At 33.8% G+C, this 25,513-nt stretch overlaps 1 protein-coding gene across 1 annotated transcript; it reads left to right on the forward strand.

Moving 5' to 3' along the window:
* The first annotated feature begins 838 nt into the window (after window positions 1-838).
* On the forward strand, window positions 839-24,212 carry LOC149413415 (von Willebrand factor-like). The gene is made up of 3 exons (XM_089645306.1): window positions 839-893; window positions 2,403-2,568; window positions 24,101-24,212. The coding sequence occupies exons 1-3, from the start codon at window positions 887-889 to the stop codon at window positions 24,162-24,164; spliced, it is 237 nt and encodes a 78-aa protein (XP_089501432.1). The 5' UTR covers window positions 839-886; the 3' UTR covers window positions 24,165-24,212.
* The last annotated feature ends 1,301 nt before the right edge of the window (window positions 24,213-25,513 follow it).

Here is a 25,513-nt window from a genome sequence, read left to right on the forward strand (position 1 = left end):
ACTCACCGCATTACGAACGCATGACGAGTGGCTGACGCGACGTTGCCGCTTCGTGGACACAGATTTCATTGTTTCTACGCAAGATACAAGCATTCGTCTTGCAATCGTCAATTGACGAAAGCGTGCGTATGACGTGCGGTTACGTGGACAATGGGCCTTATTTGCGACGTGAATACACTACAAAAATATTGGATATTTGCGTATCCCTATGGAAAAAAGGTCTACGACAAGTTCGATACAAGCTTGTGGCCGACTATACTGTTACAAACTCTAACCTAAAATGGAACTATGCTGGGCATCTGGTACGTATTCTGGTGGCATCCTTGGTTGTGAAAAGAAGTAGAGGTCACTCACAGATGAGATAGGGTGACAATTTCTGGAGAATTGCAGATTCCACGTGGTAGAGTAATCAAATTAAGTTATCAAGGATCGGCAGTCATGGAAAAAACCAGGAGGCTCCCCAAGAAACGAAAATAAAGTTCTTCGGGGCAGTATGACAACTACTGTGTTTATTGGAATGACAGCCCTGATTAATTGAATAATTGATTGATTAATTAAGGAAACATTTATGTTCTCATTATCAAATTACCGTTAGTGTTTCGTAATCTCTTGCGGTAAAGTATTCATCTGAAAATATAATTATTACATGAAATGTGGGCGAAAAAATATTTTTTTACTCTGCTGATTGTCATCGTTTTTATTTGCGAAAATATGGGTAAGTTTTGCATATTTATTATGATTTTATTATCTTGTATATATTAATTAAACTATATTGAACAAACAAATTTATTTTCTTGCATGCTCAATGTACTTTTACCCATTTGGATGGGCAATGTGGCTGGCCAGGCCGTATTAGAGGTGTTGGCTATCAAACTAGTTTTATACAATGGCAGGTGTGTAGATAGTGTGTATGAACATGTCAGTATGTTTTATATGTATATATAACGTGACAAACACCTGTTTGCGCGTACAGTGCCGATGGTGAGTTTTTCTTTTTCCGCCAGAATTCTGGCCAAATCGAGTGAAGTAAAAAGTTATCACAGTATTCTCTATCACAATTCTCCAACTTCTCCATCCTCTTCTTGCAACCCAAACAAGCTATACATCATTTTTCTTAATTTTCTTTTTTATATTATAGTAATGTACAGATTCTATGTCCGCAAACTGTAAAATTCACCCGCCATAACACAGGGTCATCCCTAGCATGGAGGGTGAAATATCACAAAAAACCACATGTAATCTCTAAATCACGGATCAATAAAATAAATAAATACAGGTTTTTCCAATAAGCGGTGTTATTTTGATATTCAATTGTAAAAGATCAATGGTTTCGTTGCTTGTGTGGCACGTAAAAAAAAAAGTACGTAAAATCTTGTTAAAAGTAAACGCTATCCAAATCAATACCATCCAATTACGGCAGTGAAAAATCAATAATCATCTCTCGATAGCGCAATCCATTCACCGTAACTGTTGCTCCAGCCTCATTTTCGAAAAAGTAAGGTCAAATGACTTCGCCGGACCATAAACCGCACCAAACAGTCACACGTTAAGGATAGAGAGGATTTTTTACAATAACTCTTGGGTTTTCCGAGCCCCAGATGCGTCAATTTTGCTTGTTGACGAAGCCACCGAGGTGCAAATGGACCTCATTACTCAAGATGATTTGCATTTGATTCACACAAGTGAATTTTAATAATTTAAATGCGTTGTTGAAGCGTGTATCGTTCCATTTTTATTAATGACATAGTTTCTACTTGTCAAATGTTAAAAAAATGAGAGCTTTAAAAGTAACATCTACCGAAATAGCGGGCTATTCAAAATAACACCTCTTATTGGAAAACCCTGTAGTATACTGTTCGGTAAAACGATACTATATCCAAAACCACTCGTGTACTTTGATTCGATTCACGATCAGCATCTGGAAGTTTTCAGGTGTAAATAAAATTTCTTAGAAGGTAGTTGGTATCCTAATAAAAGACCAACGAGAACAGTCCTTGAAGTTTTTGTTTTATTTTTTTAAATTCTACCATTCGTCGCAGCTCGCCGAGTTGTATACTATATTGATACCACTTGCCAAAAAATCATGGAAAAAAATCTCTTTTGATAATAAAAATGGTCTAGCCAGGCCAAATTGCCCATTAGAGGGTTAATACCCAGCCTTCAAACATATAGGAGCGCAAACAGAACACTTATATTTGATTTATTTACTAGAAACATGAATAATTCATATTCTTGTTATGTGAGAAATGTGACAAATGTCACAACATGGAGATTCAAGGTATTATGCATATTTTTAAATGAAATCAAAGAGAATTGGTTATTATTTTGTTTTATTCGAGGAAAACTTCTTGCAGCTGTTTCTTATAAGACAGCATTGAAGAATATACATATTTTGCTTTCAGGTTTTGTGATAAGTCCTCTCTGCCCGCCTATCCAGGTTTACAAGCTATGCAACTCCCCTTGTCCTCAAACCTGCAGAAGGATTGTTTTCCCGGCGACTCCTTGCGGTGTGTCCTGCGCAAGGGCTTGCATGTGTTTAACCGGATTCAAACGGATGGACAATGGAATGTAAGTATTGTATATTCTAATAATTAGATTTGTACAACATTTTTTTAAAAATTATATTTTGTTTAAACCGAGAACTCCACGGAAGAATGATTACATTGATATTGTGAATACTTAAGCTGATTAAGCAAATGCATAAATTATGATAACTCATTATTTACATTTTTTAAACAGTGCTGAACTAATTTGGTTTTATATGAGTCAAAATTTAAAACGAAAATATCAGCGACATCTATGTATTCTCTCTATAACAGAATTTAACTCAAAGTTATTGCTGAGAAATAATATTAAGTTGAAAAATGTGGACAGTCGATATAAGAAAAAAATTGTGAATGAGACAATTTATCACATTCTCTTTCCCGGAAATTAAGTCAAAAAGCGACATTGATTTTACATAAGGCCGATTGGAGCCATCGCCAAATTACGAAGTCTGTGCTGTCGTCAAGTCAACTTGCTGTTCAAAATCTAATCATTCTGTTTATTTAATATGTTTGCGGTAAAACAGCACGTAAATCAGCTGTAACAATGAGTATCAACAACAGTCGTCGCCATTTGCCAACTGTTGTTGTTTGATGTCACTGACTTGATAGCTCAAAATCCATGCATAAAGGCATGTTCTGTAGCTACCCTTGTCCATACATCACCCTCTACCTCAGATCATTTTAATGTCTATAATCTGAACACTTTGCACACCGCAAACGCTAACGCGCACTGTATGTATCGAGAGATATGGTCGATTTACGACTATTTTTCTCCAACAAATAAAGAAGGAGGTAGCTTCTTTAAAAAGACCCACCGCTCAGAATCCCTAAAGGTGATAATATAGACGGTTCCATGATAACTCAACACAGTGACAATTCAACACACTTTTAAAAAGTGATATAAAGTCATTAGAAACGATGAAAAAAAAATAACCTTACCTAACCTAACTTACTTAACCCAGTTAATAAAGTTTTGTTTCATCACTTTCCATGACTTTATATAACTTTTTAAAGATGTGATGAGTAACATTGTGATTTTTGTTGTTCTAATAATTATATTTGTTTTTGGGGTGCTATGCCGTGTTGCGCTAACTCTTTCTTTAAACAGCAACATGGCATAACACCCCAAAAACAAACAACAAAAATGCTTTTGGCCGTGAAAATCTAAAAACTTACCTATCATTGTGATGATTTATCCGCTCATTATTATAGACCCTGAAGTTCCATCAGGACTTCCTAATCAATAAAAAAAACTAAGTTAGTGATTGAATCGATGAGGTACTCTGACTGTCGATAAATCATAAAGATCGGTTCGTATTTATTTTATTGTTAAATAGTTCGGCTACATCAGATTGGGTTAGATTTGAAATTGGTTTATTTAGGTAGGTTCAATTAATTTTAGGTTTTGTTAAAAACATGTCGAAATTACCATAAAATTGTCTTAAATACTTACTGAACGTAGAATTTGTGAGAGCAACAACAGTATCGATCCAGACACCGCAGTCTTGACTAATGACATTGTTTCTGAATATTATCACATATTATGCGAACTTGAATAAATTATTTTCGTTTCTTCTGATAAATTTGGAGTGCCACAATGTCATTGGATCTGGACTCTGAAAGGAAATATTGTAATCTAATAAAATGACAGAGCACTTCATGGACAGAGGAAATAGCATATTTTTCGCACTTCTGCGTGAAATTGGAATAAATTCGACATACAACAAAGTATGAAGACAGAAAAAACTTTTGACATCTTTATTATTACATGAAACGCTTTACCCACATATAAAATAAAGAAGAAATTCGAACACAAGCGAACCCTTCTTCCCGTTCCATCAAATAATCTGTTGTCAAGTATGTTTCGATACTCGTTATGTTGACGGAATAAGAAACTAGGTTCCATGATATTTCATCAAAATGATATTTTGATGAAACGTTGGTATTGTTAGCATCATGTTTATAATTATGTATACTTTTAGAATGTATATTCTTAAAACAATTGTAGGTATGGGTTTTAACAATTAGGTCTCATATACACCGCATTTTGTCTATCATCTGCCATTTCCTTTTTATTTTTTTAATGTGATACCGCACAAAAGTCTCAAATGCTTCCCACCATCTGGAGCCACTTAGACCATGGTTTTCCCAATTGGGGTATCTTGTAAGGCTGAAGGTTATGGGGAGGGAAGGAGAGGGGGGAAGGAAGGAAGGGGAAGTATCTGGCTATTCAGATTCGGTCACTAACTAACTAACCATCACGCCGTTTTCTCGCAGGGGTAGGCAGAGAGGACAGACCGCCAAACAACTCAGTCTTGGCACACACTCCTTGCCTCATCCACATTCATACATACTCTTCTATTATTCTGACTCTTGAAATGGCCCGACTCAAGTATCTGATTCACTTGGTCGTGCCATGTCTTTCTCGGGCGTCCCCCACTTCTGCTACAATTCACATTTGAATCGTATATTCTCCTTACACTCCTTTCTTTGCTCATTCGCTCTACATGCCCAAACCATCTTTGCGTCCCTTTCTTGATCTTACTCATTACGCTTACATCAGCCTTGCACTTTTTGCGGATTTCCACATTCTTCACACGGTCATAAATGGTTTTACCACAAATCCGCCTCAGGGATTTTATTTCAACAGCATTCAATCTACTTTCATCCTTTCTTTGCCAGTTCCATGTCTCACTTCCATACATCAGGGTAGGTACCAGCACTCCATTGTGGACTGCTAACTTCGCTTCTTTGGACAATTTTTTGTTAGCGCCAACTGCGTTCAGTCCTCCATTAATGGAGTTACCTGCATTTAGTCACTATATATGACCACTATATTCGGTCACTATATACGGCCAAAGCCATTTCAAGCAAAGTTTTAAGTCTGAATGTTGGTCTTATACCATGGCGATACGAAGAGTGTCTCACATTCTGGAAGTGCCGCAAATATACTATATACTATTTCAAATGTGTGATTCGTGAAATAACTAAAAATAATCCAATAAAATTTACATGCGCGACCTTTAGCTTTTCCCTACGACGACGGAGGCTGCTAAGATCCTGATTCTTGATCTCATCGCCATACACCAGAGTTGATACCAGAACTCTATTCTGAAATGCCAACGCCATTTTATTTGATCGCGCCATGTCTTTCAGTCGCATTCCGGATTTCTTCTTCCATGTACTTGCGCATCAAATGGATTATTAGAATACTTCTATTTCCTCATTTATTTCCCCGATATTTTATATACCTGAAAATGAAATGGATATCAATTAAAGATCAACATACTAACACATCGTATTTATGCGCAAGTAACACATGTATTGAAATCACAAATTGTCACAGGACTCATGTTAAATCCCTTTGACACCTCGTTTTCAAATCGCTCAAAACTATCGATACTTTGTAGCTGACTACCCCAACTTCCACCACCCGTCTACTTCCTCCCCGAATCATCCCTTAACACCGGAACATTTCTTGTATCCCTCTTGACGCGTGTCTCAAGAAGGGTTAAATTTACGGGCGCCAGTTTTTAGCCCTAACCCCCCTTCTCAACCCCCCGAGTTAGTGACACATTGTCCCGTAGCATTTTACAACTCCCAACAATTTATTTCACCCACTGAACAGAAAATTCCGAGAAGTGAAGGTAATCTAAATGGATTTGAAAGAAAAATTATGTTGCCAATTTGCATAATTTCGATACGTAAAATGTACGGTAAGTTTCAAAAGAAAGGAAAAATTGATAAAACGGAACTCAAATAATTTTTTTTATGGTTTAAAAAATATAAATAAACATACCCTTATTCACATAGATATAGAATAAAAAACGCTGATTCTGAAAATATAAGTTTTACTAGAATTAATAAATCGTAACTTAAAATAATTACACACGTAAGATACTTAAACGCTCTGTGATTGGTCGGCGGCTTTTGATATAACTTATGCCGATACGGGTCGACGCCACGCGCCCTAGGATGCGGACAATCTTGTGTAAAGTTACGCTGCGTAACGGGGTACCACAGCAGTATTCAAATTATTTAAAAATAATTAATATCTCATTTTTTAAATCTTGCTAAAATTGGGATTTATAGATTTCGTACCGACATGAGTGGGATTGACATTATTGTTAATTGACAAAACCGAGGTACGTATGACGTCACGCGTGCCCAGTCAGATATTGATCGTATGAAAAATGTAAATTTAAAAATTATTTTGGCTATGAAAACGACATAAAGGACAAGGTTAACTTGAATAAATATAATTTTTTAATTGATTGGATTTCATATTCTATTGGTTTTTTTTGTCTTCTGTCTTTGGTGTTTTTTAACACTTTATAACCTCCCACAATAATTCATTTCATCTGTTAAGAGTTTTTTGTCATTTTAAAAAGCACTACTATCTCTGTAGCAAACTGCTACATATTTGTGTGTATGTTTAAGCCTTTTCCTCGTTTATTCGTAACAAGATTAATTAACTAATTAATTAATTAATTAACGCTTAGACATTTTGTTGATAATAGGAAAAAAGTAGATCTAGAAGATTGTACGAAGTACAAATAAATGGATTAAATATTGAAAAAAGGTTCAGAAAGACATGATTTGATCAAATAAATCAATTTCTTAGTAAGATGCTTAGTTAGTTGGTTATGTTATTTTATTTCTATACTAATTATTTATAAAATCTCAAACGATGAGTAAACGTACCTATTTTTTGCTCCCAAGATGATTTACATAATTGGCTTTTGAGTTTTCTCATAACGTTTTAAAAATGAGTTTCAAAATTTTATGAAAATGTATTTTAGGCATTTAAAGAGTTATTAACGACATTATAATTAGTTTTTCTATTCGAGCTTTCAAATTGAACATTTATTTTTTGTATCTTACTTACACATAAAAATTTTTATGAGATAAAACGTGATTTTCGTGAACATTGGCAAAAAGTATGTTATGGTGTCCCCTGAAGCCACACGCAGAACAATTCATAGTTTGGATGGCAGTGCTGCAGCAGAAAGGCGCCATAGAATAATAAAGAACACACTGTAAAATACATTGTATATGTATTTAAAAAGTAATTGTTAAAAGAACCCGTTGGCAAACTGATATCAATCAGTTTAACTGGACTTAATAGTAAAAAACTGTATTTTTGAAAGTTAATAAATAAAAAAATGAGAATAAATAAATAAATGCCTCGTGTGCCTCAACAAATACCTAATCGATGTTTAAAATTCCAATAAAAAACCATGTTTACGAAATTCAAACTCGATGGAGATCAACGATGTCAGGCGAGTAAACATACAAAAATTAACTAGATAGAATTATGGGCTAAATGTAGACAAATGCAAAACCCTGACTTTCTGCAGAAATAAAAATCCTATTTTATTTGAATATTCCATATACAGCTTTAAAAGAGTCACGGAAATGAGAGATCTCAGAATTATTTTGGATGAAAAACTAAGTTTCGCCAATCATATCCACCAAATTGTAAACAAAGGCATGAAAACACTAGGCTTCGTATTAAGAACAACTAAAAACTTTAACTCCATACCAGCCATTAAACTGTTATACATATCTCTAGTTAGAAGCATAATTGAATACAACTCAGTAGTTTGGTCTCCCTCTTACAAAATTTAAATTAATAACATTGAGCGAAAACAATTTTTTTTTACGTTTTATAAATTATAAATTAAATTTCCTATTAGAAGACTTATAATATCATTTCTTATTAAATACTCTAAAAATACACACATTGGAAGACAGGCGTAAAATAAACGACTTATTTTTTATTCAAGATTCTAAACTCTAAATTCGACTGTTGCGAACTTCTGCAACTCATAAAATTACGAATATCTACAATAAAAACACGACAAAATACACTATTCCACTGCAACACACATAAGTGCAATTACATTACGAACTCCCCAATACAACGGTTTCATATTATGGGAAACCAATACTTAGGTGATGTCGATATATTTTATATTAATTTTGTAGATCACGTAAAAGACTTATTTCAACACTATTCCTAAATCGAAGTTATATTTTTGTAAACCAGTCAAATCGCTGTATTTTTTAATTTATGTTCTTGTTATTTTTAATTTTGTTTGTTGCATACATTATGATGCATCTTTGTCATGTTTCAAAACCGTTTGTCATTAAAATTGTACCACCTACATGTAAAAGCCCTATGGGCGTTAAATAAATAAAATAAAATAAATGGAACTTTTGTATCCATTAAATTTTGTATGGAAGGCCCTTCGATTTTTTTCTTTATTCATCACCTGCTTTTGGACCGGCTCAAAAATCAACATTTTGATAACTTTATCATCGGTCCAAGTAGGTATTTTCCAGTAAAAAAGTTCTATCTTAAGAATACTCAAATGAATATGATACAATTGTAAGCAAACATGAAATTTCATTGTAAGAGACGACCTCGATAAATAGTGGACAGTTCATCGGAATGAAGTGTTTGTATGAATATAGAAGGAAGCTTTAAATAGTGATTGCTAAAACAGAGCTTTATGGCTAGCCAACTTCGGGGTACCCCAAGGCACTGTCCTAGCCCCTTAATTGTTTCTCTTAAACATTAATGATCTATGTAGTTTAATTATTGATGAAAAAAATCTGGCAAAGATTTATAATGTCATTACGGTCAGGCCGCTTGCCAATCTCATTCTCGCCGGAATTGCCCCGTGATAGTGGGATAAACTGCCCTCAAAATGCGGGCTTATATAATTTATTTGGTTTTTATTATACTTACGGTTCTCTGATGTGTCTTTATTTTGAATTGCTATAAATGTAAGTATGCATAAATTCATATTTTGTAATGAAAAATACGTATGCAAGGTCATTAGAGGGGCTGGTATCGTTTTAAAAGTAAATGTAGCTTCCCTTTATAAAAAAAATTGAGTCCTGATGTGTGCGGCTAAGAAGGTTAAACAATCAGTTTCTTCATACAGTCATTGTGAAAGTGGTGGAATCACTCCAATGATGGAAAAATCGTAAATTTTGCAGACGATACGGTACTTATTCAGGCAATTGGAGAGACACGTACAAATGGCTAGACATCAATTGTCTTGTATTGAACACCAGTGAAAGTAAATAGTGAAATAACTTATAGTATTAATATATTTGTCCAACCTAATCAAAATCTTGAAAATAAAGGATATTAATGTTTGTGTAATGATGATGAATACCGTCAATGTCCTGGCCTAGATCGAACGGACCATGTTAAATACTGTCAATGTCCTGGCCTACATCGAACGGACAATGTTAAATACTGTAAATGTCCTGGACTAGATCGAACGGAAAATGTTAAATACTGTAAATGTCCTAGACGAGATCGAACGGACAATGATTAAAACCGTCAATTTCTTGGTCTTAAGTTTGATGCCCATTTTAAATGGAATACACACTGAATAAACATATCACGAGAAAACTTTATTTCTTTAAGAATATTAGAAACATTCTCGACTTAAAATGTACTGTGTACTATTCTCTTTGCCAATCGATCTCAAAGCACGGAGAAGTGCAACATTACACGGATCCACCTATTATTCTATTTTACTGTGAGGATAAAATGTGGGTTCGGTTGGTTAATAGTTATATTAGTTAGTGATAGTGAAAAACTTCGCCGATTTCAGTGGAGTAGTTTCATTTGGTAGTTGGCAGTTCTATTCAAGTCAAATTAAAACCCAAGTGAGTACTGAGCAGCAGTAGGTGGGGACTCGTTTCCACATTAGTTAGGCGGCTTTGAAACTTTCCCCGTCACGTTGCGTTGTGAGGAAAGTTGATAGCGGGCGTCGACATGCGGGCTGTTTAGGTTAAACCATTATTAAAGTAGGTACTCTTCGTTTGCTAAACAGGCATGACTTTGTCGGTGTGATTTTAATTATCGCTTTTACCAAATTTTATTTGTACATTTACAATGTTTTTTTCGAATCAAATCTGTAGCCGAGGATAAGAGAAATAGAAGGTCACTGGTTCAAATCTTGGCGTGCGCAAGTAAGTTTTATTTGATAAAATTTAGTTACTTCAAAAATGAAAAATTAAAAATAATATATATAGTATATTCGCGGCTCGTTCCTGAATGGAAGATTCTCTCAGTATCGCCCTGGTGTAAGACCACCATTCAAAATTAAAACGTTGCTTGAAATAGTTTTGGCCGTATTTGGTGACCAGATCTGAAGCCAGGTACTTCTCCACCTTCCTCCTCCTTCCTCCATCCTTCCCCTCCCCACTACCTTCAGCCTCACAACATACCCCAATTGGGGATGCCATAGTCTCACAGGCTCCAGACAATTGGGAACAGTTCGTATGGTAATTACAGCGGTTTATTTTTGGGGTATTATGCCGTTTTCCCTACTTCCTTATTTAGCCAACGTTTCGGATAGCATTACAGTGGCCATATCTGCCCTAATGATGGACAGTGTAATGCTGTCTGAAAATTTGGCTAAAGAAGGAGGTAGCGCAACACGGCATTTTACCCCAAAATAAACCACTATAATACTTTTGGACATGAAAAACTCAAATTGTAACGTTTGCATGGTAAGTTCGTGTTTTTTGTGTCAGCTTTATTCGAATTCTTCACGGAGAAAAACAAGTATTGCTAATTTTTTAAGAATCTATTGAAATATAATGAAATTGATAGTAATAAGGTTAAAAACGGGATTGTAGACCTATAACAAATCAATTAATAGAATCAAGCAATTAATAGGCCCTTAAAAATGAATAAATTAATTTGAGAAAAAACGAATATATGATGTCAAAATCATAATATTTTTGCATTTCGTCATTTTGTATTATCAAGATGCATGTGCATGAACACGTGTTCCGATATATTAGGATTTTTTTAAAATTTAAAATTTGTGTTTATTTTATTTTATATTATAGAAACAAACAGTACATGATTTACAGAGATGAAACAAAATACAGTAATAAGATATTTCATGTTTGGTACCAATGATATGTTTCCTTGTAATGTCTGTTAAGTTGTATGTATATTCCTTAATTACCAGGTGACGTGTGTAGTGTATAGGTGTGTGTGTGACATGTGTAATGTATGTGTGAGTGTTTGTGTGTTTGTGTCTGTATGTATATATTGAATATTTTAAATTATTGACATGATGCCACGTTTGAATTTGGGCAGTGAATCCGAATAAATGTCAATGTTAGAGTTAAGACAAATATTATTTATTATTATTAATATTATTTGGAATTTACTAAAAGTTTATAAGGAAACGGCCTGCAATACCGTTTTTGGCTGAAATACCAATAATTTGAAGCGATTCTCAATCAATTAGCAAAACTGATTTTTCTCCGTGTAGGTTTAATTTTTTTTTAAATATTATTGAAAAAAACTAGATTTACTATTGTCATATGTATACGGACTTAATAACAAAATACTTTCATTAGATAGGTAGGTACATAATTTAATAAAAATTTTAAATGGCGTTCTGTATATATAAAAAAAGTAAAAATCGATATTACATTGAAAGGGTTAAGAAACGGACCTGTACAAAGGGTCATTTTGATTGTAAATGAACCTCCCCTATCACCCCACTTTGTTTGATCCATAGCTTACTGGCCACCCTATTGGAACTGATGGGTGAAGATTTCAGACAAGCGAAGTGTATGTCTACCTGTATAATACATTATTTTAACGGTCCTTTTCATAATTGTTAGTTCAATAAACACAAGGGTTTAAATTATATTTTATTTGGTTTTACGCACATGTATTTTAAGAACAAAATATACCAAGTGAACAATTGAAAATTATGCACAATTTTTTAAAAGCATAGAATAACGTTAAACTGATAAACAAAATATAAAGATAATATAAATAAAACACGTAACAGTATCATAAAATGAAATAGAAACTAGAGAACAATACTACTATAATTTGAAGGATTCAAAAAAGTGTTGGTATAGATTACGCTTAGTTCTATAAATGGAGTCAATAAATATATCAATAGTACCCCCAAACTTGTTGCCCAGATCATGCATCATATTGGGCAGTGAGTGTGTCTCATAGTTGGTTGTGTATGTATTGCAGAAGAGTGTTACATTTGTCTTGTGTTCCTAGTCGGCACATGGAATTTAATAATGGAAACGATGGTATCCGATCCGATGGTATGATGGTGGATGGCTGTCAATTAAGCTGTTATACGATAAATAAGGAAGTTATTTAGGCACAGAGAAGAGTTTAAATTTCTTAAATCTAAATTTAACATTACGAGGTACTGAAGAATTTAATATTTTCCGTAAAGATACATACACTGATATTGTTATAGATAATTCATCAAATCATCCTTTTTCTCAAAAAATCGCGGCATTCCACTCTATAATTCATAGATTAATTACTATTCCTTTGTCAGTACAAAATTATACTTTAGAATTAAATCTCATTAAACAAATAGCATTTAATAACGGTTATTCTAATAAATTGATAGTTGAAATACTAAATAAAAAAATCAAACAAAATTTCTTCAAACGGTATATTTACCTTATTTCTAAAGATAGAAATAAACAATGGCGTAGAATTTGATTTGTTGATAATGATACTTCCAAAATTATAAATAAAAACATTCCTTATACTATTAAACCGGCATTTTACACCAATAACAAAATGAAGAAATATATTCTTAATAATAAAGATAGCGATATGCTAACTAAAAAATCAGGAGTTTATAAACTCAATTGCAATGATTGCAATTTCTTTTACATAGGTAGGACCAATAGAAACTTTGAAGTTAGAACTAAACAACATCTCAGAGCTCTAAACGGAAATTGTGAATCTGAGTTTGCAGATCATCTTTTAAATAACGATCACACATTTGATAAAAACTCGGGTCTTAAAATACTACACACAGGATATAAAGCTTCTCAAATAAATAATTTAGAAATTTTAGAAATTAGAAAACATGTAAATAAAAAAAAGACTTGATTAATAAGCAAAAAAAAATTATAAACCCACTTTTAAATATTTTTCCATTAAACTGGTCTTTCCCGTCTAACAATATTGTAATTCCCAATTCTGAAAAACTCCGCCCACTTTTACCCCTCCCCACTTCTTCCAATGTTCAATTGTTCTCTATATATAATTTTTTACTTTAGTATATACTTGCTCCTGATGATGTGAACATTGTTCATGAAACATGTAGAGGTTATATATATTAAAGTGATGTAAACAAAGTTATTTGTGTATTATTCTATTAAATAACGACATCACAAAGGGATAAGCTTTCAGAAAAAATTTCCTTCGAAAAATTAATTGTTAATGACTCTCAGGTCTACACAACAGGTCTGACATACAAGTATTAAAAATGATTATAGGTAAAGAAAATAATGATGTCATAAAGGACCACAGTGCGGCGTTCTGCTAGTCTATTTGAATTCTTCTCACCATCAGTTAAGATTTAGAAGACACTTAAATTCAAAATAAATTTGTGTTTATTAAACCAGATTAAACGCAGGACTGACAAACAGCACATACAACCGAAATAAGTAAATTTGATTAATACCTTCTCATGTTGTCTGAATACCCTTTTTTCTCTTGTTGTTTTCCAATGCTCATAGATTTATATTTAACAGGACGTCAATTCAAAGGTGAATAATTTATTATTGAACAAGAATATAATACTAATAAATTTAAACGAAAGATGAAACAGAACAATACACATAAAAATAAAAAGGTACCGTGCTCAACTACAAATCGAACCCAGAATATCTGTCTTACAGGGATAACGTCTCTAAGTACTCTTTATTACATTGATGGGTTTAAGCCTGTGACACACCAAGCAATATTCTCGTGGATTGGCCTATTTCAGAATATGTTGCCATACATTCCCATTGGGATTGTATGGCGAGCGATTTGCTGAAATAGGCCAAGACATGATGCTTATAGCGTAATTTGTCAACCCCATTTACATTAAAAATTACTAAAAAGGAAAGTTATTCCAACTAAATTGAATATTCATTTAGACTTGCAGATAAAGTTATAAGATGTCACATATACGTAAAAATCGGATATGTTTATCCGAGCAACTATCTAGGTTACAAACCAATTCTTTAGAACTTTGTAATCATTCAAAAAGATAGCAGCAAAAAATATTAGGAAAAAGTAGTTGAGGAAAATATTGTTTATTCTGAATTTGAAATATGAGATCGAAAAAACTTACGTAAAATTAGGTACCAACGCCTCTAACAAGTGGTTAGAGGCGTTGTCCCGATAAGACATAGATCCTGGGGTCGACTCCAAGATGAAACCGTTACCTTTTAATTTTTCTGCATCTTGTTCTGTTTCATGTGTCGTTTACATTTATTAGTATTATCTACTGCTTCAATGATATATATAACATTGATGGTATAACCTTCAATTATATATTACATTGATGGTATAACCTTCGATTATATATTACATTGATGGTATAATCTTCAATGATATATTACATTGATGGTTTAACCTTCGATGATATATTACATTTTTTGGGATCTTGTGAGAAGGCACGAAATGAAAGACGTGTCGTGAAGGTCACAGTGTTTATTTGTGAGTAAGGTAGCCGTGATGTGAGTTGACGTAGGACAGATGTAGTATTCTCCGGATGCAGGCTGTGATGTACTGGTCAAGCGCGGGTAAGTGAGTCGACGCCGGACGCTGGTGACCGGACTCGTTGACTGTCTCCAGTGCTGACGAGAAGGCCGAAGGTGCGGTGGACCTTGTAGGCGGTTGAGCGGGAGCTGCGTAGACAAGTGAGGATGCTGCGTGTCCTCGTGGTGGTCATGGTGCGTGGATGAAGCGCTGATCAGAGGCGCTGGAACCAGGGCGTTGTAATCCATTGTAGCGCTGGCCAGGGACGACGGCCGGGGCCAAGGCGCTAGGATGATGTCCCGATGGAGTCCATGAGCAGAGCCGGGAATATTGTCGTCCTAAAGCGCGGGTGATCACTCGTTGAGCCTTGTTAACTGACGGCTGGATGATGACTGACTGACTACTGACGAGTTTCTTCACGTTGCCGCTTTTATAAGGTGAAGAAACTTCTCGAACATTTGGTTGCTATGTAGATATTGCCAAAACAAAAATTAAAAAATAAAAGAACATCCAAGAAGCTTGTTTGGAAAAAGCCGAAACTTCTAGAATGCCGTTCGAATCAAGTAGTGGCGTACCACTACACATTAATGGTATAATCTTCAATGATATATTATATTGATGGTATAACTTTCAATTATATATTACATTGATGGTATAATCTTCAATGATATATTACATTGATGGTTTAACCTTCAATGATATATAACATTGATGGTATAATCTTCAATGATATATTACATTGATGGTTTAACCTTCAATGGTATATTACATTGATGGGTATAACCTTAAAAGAAAATTAAATTTGGAAATCAAATATAAAAAAAGTTTTAAATATGACTAACCTTACGTTTTTTCGTCTAAACCATAAAACAAAAATTACTGATAGTGAAAAAAAACACATAATTTTCATAAAATTAAATAATTCATTGATATTTTTTACTATCCGTGCTTAGAGTCATAAACATAAACCGATTTTCGTTATCACCCCAACTCTTGGTGAACTAATTCGCAACTCCGCAACTGTTGAAATTTCCCAATTACGAATGAACAATTATGAGCGGATTGAACACCACAACAAGTGTTTGTTCAGGAGCCTTTCGGTTCGTTCGTGCGATACTTTCAGGGTGGAGGGTGGTTAAGTATAGGGGTGGGTCTGGGGCTAGAGGCACTCCCCTCCCGCCCCTATCACCGAGGCAGGCAGACTCTGCTTATTCACACATCCACTGTCAACCGAATACAGAGATATTATTTGCGAGAAATACTCAATTTTCGTTTAAACGACTTATAAAATCGTGCATTTCACTAAGCAATATTACACTGCCAGAATTACACACGGACCAAATTACACATGCTCAAAATTACACATTGAGACAATTACTCCCACTCAAATTACACTTACAGGAATTACGTACTTCAAACAAACCTAACCTGACATTACTTTTGTTTGTTTTTTGTAATTTGAAATAATTTATTTAGCACACAATTTTTAATTTATACCTAATCAATTTTTTTTATTCTAGTAGGTATAATTTTCTCCATGCATCAATTCATTCTTGTGTAATTCTGGCAGTGTAAAATTGGTAGGTACGTGAAATTCACGCCTATGTAATTTCACACGACACCTAAAAATATATGTTTTTTCGTGTTTCTGAACAAACTACTCGCAGAAATATGAGTAAGGCTTTTTATCACTATACTTGTCCGGGACGTGTTTGCCTGCATAAGAAAATACTGTAAATAATAAACACCGGCACACATCAGTTCTCAACCTGGGCAATGATTTAAGTAAAACACCGTGAGGTGTTCTATCCAAACCATCAAAAAAGAAAGACGATTCAAATCAAAATTCACATTTAAATTATTTATTTATTTATTATTACCCGCCCTAATGGGCTTTTACACACTACAAAGTTATATAAGTATCACAGTTATTATAAATTCTACAAAATTAAAACAATAAAGGAAACATAATACAACGAAAAAAGAAAAAAATATTAAATGTTACAACAAAAGCATATAATAAAATAAGATACATTAGTAAAAATGATAAGAAGTCTCACATAAATAGATATTCAAAATAATTCAATATATTATATATATATATTGCGGAAATCATAGATGTCTATTTGTGTCTCGATATATAAAAGAATTGAAATAAACAATATTTATTTTGATTATTTTTAAGATGAAATATATCTCCCAGATCAGGGTATTTATTTCCGAGACTGTGAAGACTTGGAGTCGGGGAATTTTGATAAGACATTGTCCTGGTGTTGTAAAAATAAAAGGGTAGTAAATTTCGGCAAGATCTTTTAGGTATGTGGATGCTGATTAATTGGAGTAACTCAGGACAGTCAATTTTGTAATGAAGTATTTTATGTAGTAATATTAAATCTGTGTTTATTCTTCTTTCAGAAAGTTTTAATAGGGACAATTTATCTAGTAAGTAGTTATAATCAATGTTTTCTACAGGAATATGCAATTTATAGTTTATATACTTCAGGAACTTATGTTGAATCTTTTCAATGTTATCGGGATGAATATTGTAAAAGGGAGACCATAACGTAGAGTTATATCTAGTTGGCATCTAACAAGGGTTTTGTACAACATGATATTAATTAGATGTTTTGTACTGGTATACAGAACGTACATAGGGGTGTAGCTTATAGATACTTCCTATTTCTTACAGCCAACCAAATTTACAAGAAATAGTTATATGTATTTCAATACAACTGGGTTTTAATACACAGACAGAAACTGAGACAATCGGAATGCTTTCAGCGATGATTTCAGTTTGGAGCACATTGTGCATCAGCGCGCCATACGATATAGCAAATAGCATAGGCGACTGCTACAGCAAATGGCCAGTAGTAGATGGCCAGCAGTTATTGGCTAGCCTTAGGTGGCCAGCATCAGTGGTCATCAGACGGTAGCCAGTAAGAATTGGCCAGCCTTAAGGTGATCAACAGCGGTGGTCAGTTCAGTCGGTAGTCAGCAGGAATTGGCCAGCTTTTAGGTTGTCAGCAGTTGGTAGCCAGCAGGAATTGGCCAGCCTTTAGGTTGTCAGCAGTTGGTAGCTAGCAGGAATTGGCCAACCTTTAGGTTGTCAGCAGTTGGTAGCTAGCAGGAATTGGTCAGCCTTTAGGTGGTCAGCACAGGTGGCCAGCAGTCGTTTGATTATAAGGGCCGGCACACGGAGACGCCCCACTATTGTAATGTCTTGAGAGAGATGCGTCCGGCTCAACTGTTGGAGTGCCGGCAGTAAATAGCTCGCTGTACGTAGTTGTAATCTTTAAAATGATTGTGCCGTGATGGAGGAACTGAATTGAATGCAGCTTTCAGTTTGAGAATCAGGAATGGTAATTTTGAGTTATAGAAAAAGATTGTGTTTTTTTTAGATGTTGTTTCGACGAGTTGTAAATATTGAATATTAATAAATATTTTGTTAGTGAGGTATTTAAAGTATATTTTACAGGTGTTCGTTTGACGTCAGCTTCAGCTTGCAAAAACATGCTTACAGTTTTTAATGCAGGTGTTACAATTACGTTATAGTATTTTTGGTTCACTCTTGCGGCTTGAATCGCCTGGTAACAAACAGCCTTTCATCTTTATCAATATTATTATTTTCTTATGGAAAATAGGATCTTCGAACTCAGAGGTGTGCGAGTTAGCTGCAAGCATCATCTAGTTGATATTTCAAATAATGCATTTTATTTTATTTTAAATGCAATGATATTATGCTTCAAGTTCGATATAATACTGATTTTCTAATAAAATTTTAGTCATTAAGAATATTAAAAATATATCTGAAGACGTGTTCAATGCAGATGGCCTTTTCCAAACAAATATAGTGGACGAGATGCCAAACTATGTTTATTTTAAAGAACACGTGTTCCGACTTCCTAATAGCATATTCGTGCTGTAGTGTTGTTTTGTGATGAAATTTGTCAATTCATTCGTTGTAGGTATCCAGTCCCGATTTTTAATAAATTAACAATAATTCATACCGGCAAGTTTTCTCGGTGTGAAAAAATTAAAAAAGAATCATAATATTTTATTTTATATTTAATATTTTTTTGCTACATGTCAATAGATTAGTGAATAATGAATTAGATTTTTAGCGAAGGTATATTTAAGGCGTTCCAAATAGTTTTTTGTGACTTTCTGCAGATTTACAAAAAAATCTAGAGCGGGCTTTGCAACTGTACAATTTACCCGCCTGGATGCTTAACTTGCCAAGGTCATAATAATTTCGATTTATGCTAGTCGATAATCTTCATATAAAATCGAGATATGCATGAATGCTATGGCTAACGTTAGCATTAAACGAGATATGCATGTATGTCATGGAAACGTAAGCATTATACAAGATGTGTGTAAATGTTATGGCACACGTTAGCATTAAACGAGATGTGCATGAATATTATGACAAACGTTAGCCATAATAAAAACAGGTCATCAACAAATAAAACACTGAACATTCCGATAACACACATCACACACGGACAAATACACTTTAAATACTACGCAACCAAACTTTTTAACAGTATGCCCATTACTTTGAAAAATTAATGACTACAAATACATCTACAAACTTTGTCAAAAAATATATCGTAGGCTGGATAAAAAATCAAGATATTCACTTTATTCAAAAGATTATAATTCCAAACCAAACATAACCAAAATATGACAAGTAAAATTAAATATTATACACGTTCTTCAAGATTTACCCAAAAATACATACACTCACATATAAATGTGTGTTTTCATGTTTCAATATATGTCTGTGAAAAAAAAAAAAAAAAACTTTCTACTACAACTCATAAATACCTGTCACACTTAACCACAAACACGTTAACACCTCAGCACAGGTTCTCCTAGTGAGGTGTTCACGTAACATACAATATCACCCACACACAGTTTTACCTATATCAACCTATGTTCTTTATTTTTTATACCTTTTTTCTGTACTTTTTTCTCTGTACTACAATATAAACCACTGTAATCATTTGTAAAATGTGTATTCAAGAATAGACATAAATAAATAAATAAATCGAGATTTGCATGAACGTTATGGCAAACGTTAGCATTAAACGAGATGTGCATGTATGTTATGGCAAACGTAAGCATTATACAAGATGTGTGTAAATGTTACGGCACACGCTAGCATTCAACGAGATGTGCATGTATGTTATGGCAAACGTAAGCATTATACAAGATGTGTGTAAATGTTATGGCACACGCTAGCATTAAACGAGATGTGCATGAATGTTATGGTAAACGTTAGCATTATACAAGATGTGTGTAAATGTTATGGCACACGCTAGCATTAAACGAGATGTGCATGAATGTTATGGTAAACGTTAGCATTAATAGAAGCGCTCCCTTTTTGATATTTCACAAAAATGGCGATGCATAAATAAGCAAAGTAATGCTTTAATAAAACACTTTAAAACTATTATCATTATTTTATTTTTGACCGTTACTGGTTTTAGCTTGTCGTAGATATCTATTTCCTTTAACTATGGTAGATATGCAAAATGTCAGTGGTGGTGTTTTAAAGTTAATTTTAATAATTTTAATCGGAATTGTTATATCCCGATTTTAAAAAATATACTCACATTTTAAATTTGGGTGGTGTGTGGCCTAGGTGTTAACTATCCAATAAATGGTTCCCGGGGCGGCGGTTCGCTACGTTTGGTGACTTAGCAGTGGTGCCCGGGTTCATGGGGGTCAGGTTTGTCTAGGTCTTATATAGTCATAGCCCTGCTCCCAGACCCCTAACCCTCATACCTGTTTCCTTCGCAGAACTTCTTCTCCTTGATTTCCTTAAAAAGATCCTCCACTCAGCATCCCCGAAGATGACAAAGGCCGTGAGGTTAATTATTTTTCTGGGGGCTTCCTGTGTGGGACTAGTGAAAAAAAAGATTGAAGATGGCTGTGGATGAAACCGGTAACGATCATAAATAAAAAAAGTGGATAAAACAATTTCAATAAATCATATTAATGGAATTTCACCTTGATTTTTTGTCAGTATCAAAATATAAATATTAATTATTTTTTGTAAGTAGGTATCAAAATATAAATATTAATTATTTTTTGTCAGTATCAATTAAATTAAAATAAAGTATAAATTATAATTATTTAGTCAATTATTATTATTAGTTTCTTACAGCAATGCTCACGGCTCACCGTATTAAATTCAGAATTTGCAGATATTTCAGGAAATAACCTCAAGTCACAAATCTAACCTTACCAATTTCTACGACTCCAATGATAACAGATTGTAACAATCTATCATTTACAAAGGATTTATTCGTGATTGATTCATACCTAAGAATATTCAAAGAAAAGAAAACCAAAAGAAACAGATTCGTGCGGAACCTTTATGTAATTTAACATAAACTTTACAAAATAAAGCATATTATTTACAATATTTTTGTTTTATACGACAAGGGCCTAGTAGACATCCCAATGCTAAGAACGACCACGGCTACGATCACTATTTACTTATACAGGGTTTTCCAATAAGAGGTGTTATTTTAAATAGCCCGCTATTTCGGTAGATGTTACTTTTGAAGCTGTCATTTTTTTAACATTTGAAAATTAGAAACTACGCCATTAATAAAAATAGAACAATACATGCTTCAACAACGCATTGAAATTATCAAAATTCACTCGAGTGAATCAAATGCAAATCATCTTGAGTGATGAGGCCTATTTCCACCTCGGTGGCTTCGTCAACAAGCCAAATTGTCGCATTTGGGGCTCGGAAAACATAAGAGTTATTGTTGAAAAGCCTCTCTATCCTCAAAGTGTGACTGTTTGGTGCGGTTTATGGTCCCGCGGAGTCATTGGAACTTACTTTTTTGAAAATGAGGCTGGAGAAATAGTTACGGTGAATGGATTGCGCTATCTAGAGATGATTAATGATTTTTCATAGCCGAAATTAGATGGTATTGATTTCGACAACGTTTACTTTCAACAAGACGGCGCTACATGTCACACAAGCAACGAAATCATTTATCTTTTACGATTGAATATCAAAATAACACCTCTTATTGAAAAACCCCATATTTAGGTGTAAAAACAAAATGAAGGTAACAGAAAAATTAAAATATGAACAATTCAAACAGAAAATTAAAACCCTGAAATTGGATAATGATATATTGTACCATTAAAATATGCATACAATCTATACTATCTAGCATTAAAAAAAACCTTTGGCTATTTTAATAATACTAACTCTCTAAAATTGTGTATATTGAATTATGTTTGTAGTTAATTTGAAGATTGAATTATGTTTGTAGCTAATTTAAAGATTGAAGTGTCTTTATTTGTATGTTGACTTTGAATACTGTTTACACATCACCTTTCAAGCATAATTTTTTTTCTGTATATACTAACTCCTCCCAAAAACGCGAGCTCCTAGATTCCACCTTATGATGTAGTAGAATAATTAGGAAAAAAATGAAGTAATTTTGCATACTGTTATAATTTTCAAATCTTGTACTATTTGGTTATAAATAAATAATAATAAATTAATTAATTATCTTGTCCCGACGTTAGAAGAAATCAAACTACCTTCAAAACCAGGAGTGGAACGTTGTTTTTTAATGACGATGAAATTAAATTTCCTGTTATAAATATTGCAATATATTTAAAATTAAACCCCCTTACTTACAAACGCGGTGTAAATATTACGCGGCGCGTAAGGTCAAAAAAGTGAAAAACTTGACTTATTACCATAATGCTTGTTTGGTTAAAGCGGCCTTACCAGGCTCAAGGCCAGCTTTATCACACCAACGTTGAACGGGCGTGTAAAAATCTAATTATTAAGTTTTTCCTCCATAGTTTGAAGGCCACTGCCTTATGGGCGTTTTACACGAACCATTTTTTACATACCGATCCCCATATGAAAAATATATCTGGACACTTAACAAAAAATATTTGCTTTACACGTTCCTTATTTTTCCTAATCACAAGTGCCTACTATTATCTTTCGACACTTTTTAAGAACGGTACTAAATCGTGGAACAATGGCAACACCTTGAACATAATCATAGATCACAGAAAAAAACACTTTGTAAAGAATAAATAAAGACGGTGGGTATATCAATTTTACTGGTAGTAACAGATCTTGTCTTTTAAAGGCATGTTCATTGATGCTATATATAGACGATGAGTATATCAAGTATACTAGCAGTAACAGAGCTTGCCTTTTAAAGGCATGTTCGTTGATGCTAAAAATGTCGATATTTGAATCGATTCTATTCATAGAATAAAGAAGAAAACTAGAAGTGTCATACATATAAGTATAGACCATTTAGCTCACGGTCAGTCTCTCTTGCACTTGCGTGAAATTGTATATCGCCATCCATTTGAATTTCGTAATCGTTGTGATATCCAGTTTTGTATGGAGTTACGTGCTTAAATTCGGTTTATATTTGGATCATGAAACACGCCCACAAGGCTTTTCTTGTGTTATTCTTTATTCTATGATACCGTTCAATAGCAAGATTGCTGTCCCCACCGGCATGACAATTGGCAAGTTAGTGATGCAGGATGGGAGATAGAACAGTCTAGACTATCGGAGATGGAGATAACCATCTGTAACTAGAAATGAATGCTCTCCATTATATGTAGTACTCAAACCATCCACAAATCAGTATGCCTCTTGCTGACCAGTAGACATAGTTCATTCCGAGCACACTGAAAAGAAAGTCAGTTACGGATAGTAGCCTTTCAATATGTCTCTTTTTTGTTTCCTAAATCCACACGAAAAGACGACCCATATGGAAACAGGGCAGAAAAAAAAGCAGCGTGTAAAGCACTCATAAGTCTATTTATAATGTGTTGCTAATGTGCCCGATTAATATAGATATTATGACGTGTATTTGTGTGGTATTGTTACATAACCTGCTACAAAGTGAGAATGTCTATTTTTAAGTGAATGTCTTATTTTCAGGTATATCCAAGTAGGCGTTCCAGTCCCGGGGGTGCTGTGCCGAGCTACCTGTCAGCCCAACTGAATGCGAAAAACGTTTTGCTACACGACTTACCTTGTGACACTACGAGTCTACATTTTTATGTTTACATGTCATGTTTTCACATATTTATAATGAAATATGTCACACTGTTGGTAACTTCTTTTATTTATGTTAAGTAGAAACTTGTATTATCCATAGTATAAGCCTGGCAAATTCTTTGCTTATATGCAGAACCGCGTTTCATCATTAAATGTTCATTTTGATAAAATTCGATGGCATTATACGATGTCAAGAATAATGACATATTAAATAATACTTAATTCATCTAAGATAAGATAAATGTAAAAAAGACAGAACGCGTGCTAAATGGGCTAGAGCCAAATCGATATGGAAGGCGTTTCTAGTGATCTTCTTTGGCCTTACTAATAAAAAAATACTTCCCAACCGTTAAATGGTGTTTTAGCCACACTTGAATAAAACTGTACAAGCTCGATTTAATCTGGAAATTTAATTTGAAATAAAAATATTTACAATTTTGTAAATCAATGCACATTTCAGATAAAAAATAATAAATGTAAATTGTCTAAAATGTAAATTTAATGCACAGTTTTTTTATCAATCGAATATAATTCAAACCTTTTATTAGTAAGATTGTAAATGTTTGATTTATACAAGAAATTAACGATGGCATCTAGGTATACTCGTATGTGTATAGATTATACAAAACCTGTTCGATCCCATCAAATCCTAACAAATAATTCGAAATACTCGTACGTACCATCATTAGAATAAATATCATTTTGACATGTTACCTTTAATTATTCCAGCCACTGATTTGTATTAATATGGTTAGTGATTTCTCCGCTTTTATGAACATTGTTTTATGGCCAATAAGCCGTGAATATAATGATATAATTTTTTAAACGTTTTCCGTCTTTTCCTCTAAAGTGGAACGCATTTGGAACGAGCTACCGGCATTCTCTCATGTTCCTTCATTCAAGGCGATCTACCTCAATGTGTAACATTTGGAATCCAGCGAATTCACGTACTCCTTAGAGTGAGTTCTCACGAAGCGGTTTTTTTAGGAGTTAGTTGACGGCTATCTGCTAATCATTTGTGTTATTTTAAAACATTTAATGACATTCGCGGTACATTTTATCACATGTTAAATGATTCTAAATTAAATTATACGTAGTTAATATACTTATTACGTATGTCCCTAAGAGTCCAATAGTGGGGACAAACAAAAGGCTTTGCCTTGCACAAGGTGAAGCAGTAGGGATTTTGATAATTTTGGAAAACCAAAGTAAACACATTTCTACACCACCAGGACTGCAGGACTAGGAAGAGGTTGAGAATATTGGCACATTTTTACATCACCAGGACCGCAA

The sequence above is a fragment of the Hesperophylax consimilis genome, chromosome 22, assembly GCF_061612785.1.
Source record: "Hesperophylax consimilis isolate HC1 chromosome 22, BYU_Hcon_1.0, whole genome shotgun sequence".
NCBI classification, from domain to species: domain Eukaryota; kingdom Metazoa; phylum Arthropoda; class Insecta; order Trichoptera; family Limnephilidae; genus Hesperophylax; species Hesperophylax consimilis.

Bases quoted from the DNA above. Each gene is read 5' to 3' on its own strand.
- LOC149413415 (XM_089645306.1), top strand. The intron at 2,569-24,100 runs GTAAGTATTGTA...TCTTATTTTCAG, and splicing joins AAACGGATGGACAATGGAAT to GTATATCCAAGTAGGCGTTC.